At 41.4% G+C, this 7,500-nt stretch overlaps 1 protein-coding gene across 3 annotated transcripts in view; it reads right to left on the bottom strand.

The window, feature by feature from the left end:
• dtnbp1b (dystrobrevin binding protein 1b) overlaps positions 1-7,500 on the bottom strand; it is a 22,740-nt gene that overhangs the window by 6,628 nt on the left and 8,612 nt on the right. For 2 of the 3 annotated variants that reach the window (XM_027019721.2, XM_027019722.2), the window contains exon 2: positions 3,270-3,371. The exons of the other annotated variant lie outside the window; for it this stretch is intronic. In XM_027019721.2, the coding sequence (XP_026875522.2) occupies positions 3,270-3,348 (79 nt within the window). In that variant the 5' untranslated portion in view covers positions 3,349-3,371. The remainder of the gene's footprint in view (positions 1-3,269; positions 3,372-7,500) is intronic. 3 annotated transcript variants of the gene reach the window in all.

Raw genomic sequence — 7,500 nt, 5'->3', positions numbered from 1 at the left:
TTCTTCCTCTTTGTAACTATAGTAACACCTGAAACCTACTGCATGTTTTTGAAATAGTAGTGAGGGCAGGGGAACTTGTATGAGGTCACAGTCATTATCCTCACAAAACACGTGAAAACTTCAGTCTTGTGTGAGTTCACCTCACAGGGTTATGCTGCTGAAATTGTTTCGCCACGTATTTAATTAAGATACCAGAACTGAATGTGATTCCCTCTTAAGGTGGTGCATAAATCCTCTCATCAAACAGCTCAGTAATGTTACTACCTGAATTTTAAGAGACCTTTTTTGCAAACTCCTGCCAGTCTGAAGTCCTAAACATACGACTGCAGACAGAAGGCATTTCAACAGTGCGCTGTGAAGCTTTTCATTTTAAAGTCATCCAATGTCTCTCCATCACAAGGCAAATCCGAGAATCTTAAGATAAGAGCGGGTGAAGGTCTGTTAATGTGGCTGAGAAAACGTGCAGCGCCTTTTCATGTGCTGAAGAAAAAATACATTCAGTGTTTTTCGGCCAAGATGCAAATAAGACATAAGAAAGAGGATTGTATTATGAGTGTGTGATTCTCCTGGCCTCTCAACTAGACTACAGATTTCCTCTGCACTTTTATTGTGTGTTTATCTATTTGGTTGGTTGCGTCCACTTGTGACTATGAGGAGGTTCATTCACATTCAGCATGTGCTGTGCAGCGGCTACAGCTGAGACAGCGTATCTGTGTTTCTGCAGTACACACCCGGACACTGCAGCTCTGCCTGCAATGTGGGGGTCACACCCACTTGGTGTTGTATAGGCCTAGTAAGTGGCTGGGGGGGGGGGTCACAGAACTATGGGCACGGTTGAATACCAAATACCACGATTGAAACAATCAAGCATGGGTGCATAAATATCACATTTGTGTGGAGGGGTAGCAGCCAGTTCTCTCACAGCACTTGTCTGGATTGGAGCTTTAATGGAGATTAATTGGATCCACTTCCCGATTGGATCCATTTTCTGACTGCTGCATGCCACGGTGAGCAGATGAGCCATGGCTTTGCACACATGGCCTCTGTCTCGCTTGGTCCGTTTCCCTGCAGTGGTTTGATTGGTAACTGCAGGGATGCTTTCTGAATGAATCGGAGACAGTGTGCTGATACCTGTAGCACTTCCCATGTTCTGTGGTCAGGTTCATGTGAGATGATTCTGTTCTAGGTCCCATATCTGGTCATAGAGGCCCAAACTGATTAAGCGTGAGTCTCAGTTGTATTGATTAGTGTTAGTAGGATTATTATTATAAGCATTAACCTTTATATTCTTACGATGAATTGTTTTAGCAACATTATTTAAAAGCAGCCATGCCAATAAAGAATTGAATTGATATGAAATTCATCAAACTGAACTGAAGTGAATTAAATTGAACTGATAAGTAATTGGAAATATAAACTATAAATCATCTCTGAGCGTTGCTAATGACTCCAGAGCTAGCTTCATAAAACCAAATGGAGGTTGAGCTGGTAAAGATTTATGAAGGATATAATTAATGGACTGGCTGAAGCTCTCTCATGGGGACAGCTAAGATCGTTTACTGCCTTGCTATGCCCATTTCAACAACAGCCACTTAGTGACTGAATTCCTTCACACCTCAGTGGAGTGCGTTTCGTTTGTAGTTGCTGGCACATCCTGATACCAGACTGCTTGTAAGAGGTATAGAGGGACTGAGGACGAGAGACAGAAGGAGTGAGGGATGAGGAAGAAAGATGGAGAAGAGAGAGAGGGACCGCGGAGACAGTAGGAAGAAGAATGAATTTCATTAAAAGTTTCAGCAAAGGTCTTTACCATCATGGGTTTTATTGTGTCTGACTCTCTCTGTCTTTCTCCCCTGTTGTCTGTGTTTGTCTAAGGGTCTACATTTAACAGTACCTGGCTGTATTGTTAGGAGACTGGAGAGATTGACCCTGACCCCTTCAGTCAGATAAAGTTATTACTGTGAACAGGATTGTACACACACAGAACCTCAGAAAGGTCTTGTCATGAAATGACTCCTCCACTGGGAAAAAAAAGTTACATCTTAACTAGCTGTCTTATGCAACTGAGAACACCTGCCGATATCTTTATAGGAGGTTATCTTAATGACTGCCAGATATTTAAGGTGTCTCTTTGAAAGAACACATTACCCAAACTCTACACTTCCACTCAATATCAAAGCAAGTGCTTTGGGTTATCAGAGCATTGTGCATACAGAGTCCATCGTGTATGAAGCAGGGCTCAGTATGTGAGGCAGAGCAGTGCATGTGAGCTAGACCATGTCCTTTACATCTTTATGCATAGCACCAGCTCACTATATCGGCCCAACCTCTAGAGCACTCTCCACTTGGCTACATTAAACAGGACCAGACTTTAACTATAGGTGCAGACACTCATTCATGAAAGGAAACATCTCTTTTACCTTTTCAAACAGCAAAGGGCCAAATTTGGCATTGTTTTGTTTATGGTTAACTAATAAGCTTCACTAGAGTCAGTTTCCATACTGCAACTGAGAAAAAAAGGAAATGAAGTTAAAGGCTCTACATATCCATCGTTGCGGTTACCATGGTTTCTCCCACTTCTTTCTCATCTCAACTCAAGGTTGTTGGACATTCCTTTGAAAATTTGAGTGGGGAGGGTGAGCATAGGGAAAGATGACAGATATTCAAGAGGTAACCAAGCAACAAATACCACATGCCAGTCATGAGGAGCAGCAGGTAAACTGCCCTGTGATTGTCTCCGCCCCTTCTAGCTCATCCACCACCAAACTCATTAGAACCCCATGTTTCTGTCTCTCTCTCTCACACACACACGCACGCACGCACGCACGCACACACACACACACACACGCACACTTAAACAGCACATGCAGATTACACCGTATCATTTAGCTCCAGCTGCTGATCTATATTGTTGGATATTCTGACACATGCAGGAAAGAATAGGGCTATTTTTTCATTTTAAAAGTAGTAACAGTTTCGTTCTTTGGGTGTTTCTGCACCTGCAGTACTTCATGTAATAAAATGCAGTTGACCCAAAGTATGATGTAATCCTATCATCGAACTGCTCAGACTCTGGAGAAAGTGTATTTAAGACATCTATCACATCCCCTGTATTTCAGAGAGATCAAGTCTGAACTCTGAACAATGTCAGGGATTTATACCCAGTGTCTAAGATGAGGCAGTAGGCATGGTCAGTGAAGAACCCCCCCCCATGTAACACTTTGATAATCAATAATCAATATCATGCAATTTGAAGCAGGCAACCTTACTGAGACACGGAGGCGTCAGATAAGAGCTGATTGCTTCCCACTTCACCCAGGCCCTTGGGATTGGACAGAACCAGCACATGTGCAGGATCCCATCTTACAGTACTCCGAAAACAGGAAAACAACAGTTATTCCAGAACACAACACAGAATTTCCTATGTTACAGAATTCTAAATGTGTCCAATGTGATTAAGTGGAGGTGTTGGATATCGTGCTTGAATTGTTCCCTCTTCATTTGATGCCATAGAGATGATCAGCCACAGCGCTGGTTTCAATAAACACACTGATTCATTCTCCATCTCAGCCCTGCTATGAAACACACCCTTGTAATACACGCTGCCACCATGACTCATGTCTTTCAGGCGGGTCATTTCTGATGCAGAGGCGACACTTCCAACACTGCCAGTTTTACAGCGAATAAAGCGAGAGTATGAGTGAGTGTGAGATTTTATAACCTTCTGTTAAAAGTTTGTCTGTTCTGATGCACAAGTAATTTGGTCTTGAATTGAAGTGGTTAGGGTGTACATAATCTTTGGTGTGTTTTTCGGTGCGTGTGCGTGTGTGTGTGTGTGTGTGTGTGTGTATAATATTAAAAAATTTTTAATATTAAAACCTTTTGTTTAATGAACCTTGAGAGGTATTGTTGGTCAGGTACACGGGGACTCCCCTTATAACCCAGGAAGAGTGACATTAAGCAGCACAAGCAGGAGTAGGAGGAGGTTGGGACTGAAACAGACTGACATGTACATAAGACACTGCTGTAGGCGTCTAGCACTTCTTTTTAAAATAACATCCATGAACATCCAGATTAGTGTCAAACTGACAGAGCAATAATGCAGGTGCTTCCTGCAGGTCTGTGGGGCTGCACATGGCACCCTGCAGGGGCCAGTATTTAGGGTCCATTTATGGAAATGCTGGTTGTGAGTAAGGTCTAGGTTTTTTTAATCTACAAAGGATCTATATGCTATATGCCTAATATACAAATTATATTTCTATTGATTCATTACTTACTTCTTACCTGCTCAAACTCACCAGGTGCTAGTGTACAAATAATGAATAATGTTTACCTCTTAAACTTCAGGTTTTTTGTTTTGATATCAAGTTGAAGTCACATTCAGTTACCATGTGAATTTTCTATAAGGCTAATATGACAGGTTTGTAGTTACAGACAATTCTGCAGGTCCCAGAATGTTAAGAGTTAATACAGTCTGGTTTTCAGATGTCAGTAGACTGACAGTTTAAGGGGTTCAAATAACTTCATTCAGTTGCCATGAAGTTGATATCACTCCAAAGGAGCCAAAGTAAGATCAGTGACAGACAGAGATCATGTGACCAGTCTGAGGGAAGTCTATCTTTAGCGTGTACACTAATCAAATCAGAGTCGTCACTTGGCCTCTTTCTCTAAGGCTATCATTACACTGTGAGACTTCCACAAAGCCATTCCTATCATATATCCTGGGTTAGGAAGACGGTATTTATAGATTTTTCAATTGACCGAACACGGGTAACTGATATGCTCAGAGGGGGACAGATTAATTCTGTTTACTTGAACTGGAGTGCCGTGTAGAAGGCTAAGTATCTGTGAATGTTTTGCATTTAAAAATACACAAATCTACTGAAAGGTTTCAGTTCTCTTCTGTTATGAATCTACTTCTCATTATTTCTCAGGCTACAAAAGGTATATATAAAAGTAAAAAGCACCTTCTGTGCATAAGTAAGTAGTCTCTAAGTAAGTAGTAAGCAAAGGGAATTGAAAACTGCCTACTACACAACCATAGCTCCTTCAAAATGGAGCCACGGACAAAAAAGATGGAGAATGACCTGTTTCATGTGTGGCATTAATTAAAGTCTTAAGAGGTGCCGCCTCAACCAGTCGACAAGCTGCACTTTACTTAATGACGCTGGTCATTTGGAAGTGACCCCATGGGCCTGCACGCAGGTGGACGCCTCGTCCATCACGTTGAAAGAGAGCACAGTCAATGATGCAATTCACTGTAAGCAGGACTTTACTGCAAGGATCACTGTGAGCAGGACAGAGAAATTGTGAGGACTGCAACTGGCCTCTTCTGTAGGTCACCATAGCTTATGATAACACTTACCAACGGTCAGTACACTGGCATTATGTATTGTTGTTGTTGCTGCTGCATTTCAATGACGTTACAGATGAGCCACGTTCTGTGCCACAGATCTCATGTAATGTAGTCACTCGGCCACAGACGTGGTGTAGGAAGAGGAGAAGAGGATGATGAAGCTATTTGAAGGTTCAAAATAAAATCTGGAGCCTGTGTAGGTAGTAAGGGCCACTCCAGAAACACCAGGACACTGCCAGCAGATTTGGCTAAGGATCTACCCTCTTTGAATGACCCTAATAAAATCAAAGAAAAGCAGCAGCTCTGGGTATTGACTGAAAGACATACTTTTAGAAACAAACGTTCAACTGAAATGGTCTACGTATTTACTCATTCATTAATTACTGCATAGACATTTAAATATACAGTACCGGTTAGAGTACCCATAAAGCAGACAGCAGATAGAATTGGACAACACTATCTTGCACTCGAAACACATCATTCTCACCTTTTGTTGCATAAACTCTCCACAACATCAGCTGTAATGCCTAATCATGCATTATTAATGCTTATGTCCTTGGCACAAGCTTCTTTTATTCTGGCTTACATTACATTAACATTCTGCAACTGTTCGTTTTGGGCCCACCTGAAATAGTGGTAGAAAAACTTGTCAACATGTCTGATATACTGGCAGCCCTATTTAAATACAGCGGTAACATCTACCACTGTGCACTGTGATACCTTTGCCCACAAACAGTGCACAACTGTTGTTCACTACATTTACAGTGTACTATGGGTAACAGTATAGTGAACTATATTTTAGAGGCAGCACTACAAAATGGCTGACACTATAAATAGAACACTGAGCAGTGAGAAGACTGCAAATTCAGACTCAGCTCAGTTCACCAGTCTCATGCTCTGCTGCAGCTGCCATGGAATACTTGATAATGACTTGATCTTTTGAATTTGGGGTGTTATAGAGCAGAAAGAAAACAGAAATGTGGAATACATAAGGAACCGGCAATGAGAGCCAGCATACTACCTCATGTTCCAGTCGGAGGTGGTGCTATATAAATGAAAATAATAATAAAAATGAAAATTATCTTTAGGCAAGAGCGCGGAACATTCCCAGAAACTGTACTAATCACAAACTGATCACCAAATCCAACGTGTCACTTGTGACTTAAGTTATATGCACAATAATTGCATATATGAAAAACCTCAGCTTAAATATAACACATGAACTAAGTAGAACAAAGACCCAGAGCTAAGAAAAACAGCTGTTTATAAAGTATTTTTTGCACATTGAACCCAAATATGTTTTCAGAATTTCGCTATCAACCAGAGGTTTTTTTTGTTTCATTATATTTACATCTACATGGATGGTATTTAGCAGACATGATGCACCAATGTGTTTTTAACTGTCTACTTAGTACAAATATGTTACAGTCGATTAGACTCACATATCGTTATGTAAAGCAGGCCTATAGAAAATCCTTACCAAGGAAAGTGGGGCATCTCTGGGTTGGCAAACTATTACTGGTCACTTAACGATGTTAAAGGGCAACCAAACCAGAGACCCAGCTAAAACAAATCTGTCGCTCTCTCTCTCTCTTTCTCTCTCTCTTTCTCTCTCTCCCTCTCTCTCTCTCTCTCTCTCTCTCTCTCTCTGCCTCTCTCTCTCTCTTTCTCTCTCTGCCTCTCTCTCCCTCTCTCTCTCTCTCTCTCTCTCTTTCTCTCTCTACCTCTCTCTCTCTTTCTCTCTCTGCCTCTCTCTCTCTCTCTCTCTCTCTCTCTCTCTGCGCTAAGAAACTGGCACACACCCAGTTTACTGGTGAAGTACACGAGGGATAGATAGTGCAGCGCAAAAACACTTCAGTGAAAATCAATACATCAGGTAATAAATGAGAGTAAGACCACAGATACCTGCCATCTGCCATCCTGTGCCTAGGAAACCAGCTCTGAAAATAAATGCAGTCTTATTTAAAAAGTTAAAGAATATTAGTTGGGGCTTTTTGTTCTGCGGGCACTGAAATTTAAATCTGATGCTGGCCAGTGCTGTTTGGCAGTTTTTCTTTTTCATGTTTTGTTTTCATGGGTTTTTATGTGAAAACATTTTGTATGTTAGAGAACTTTGTGTGGTGTGCTTGAGTTTAGCTGCACTC

Source organism: Electrophorus electricus, chromosome 8 (assembly GCF_013358815.1).
Source record: "Electrophorus electricus isolate fEleEle1 chromosome 8, fEleEle1.pri, whole genome shotgun sequence".
In the NCBI taxonomy this organism is placed as follows: Eukaryota; Metazoa; Chordata; class Actinopteri; order Gymnotiformes; family Gymnotidae; genus Electrophorus; species Electrophorus electricus.
This window is presented reverse-complemented; position numbering and strand designations above follow the sequence as displayed.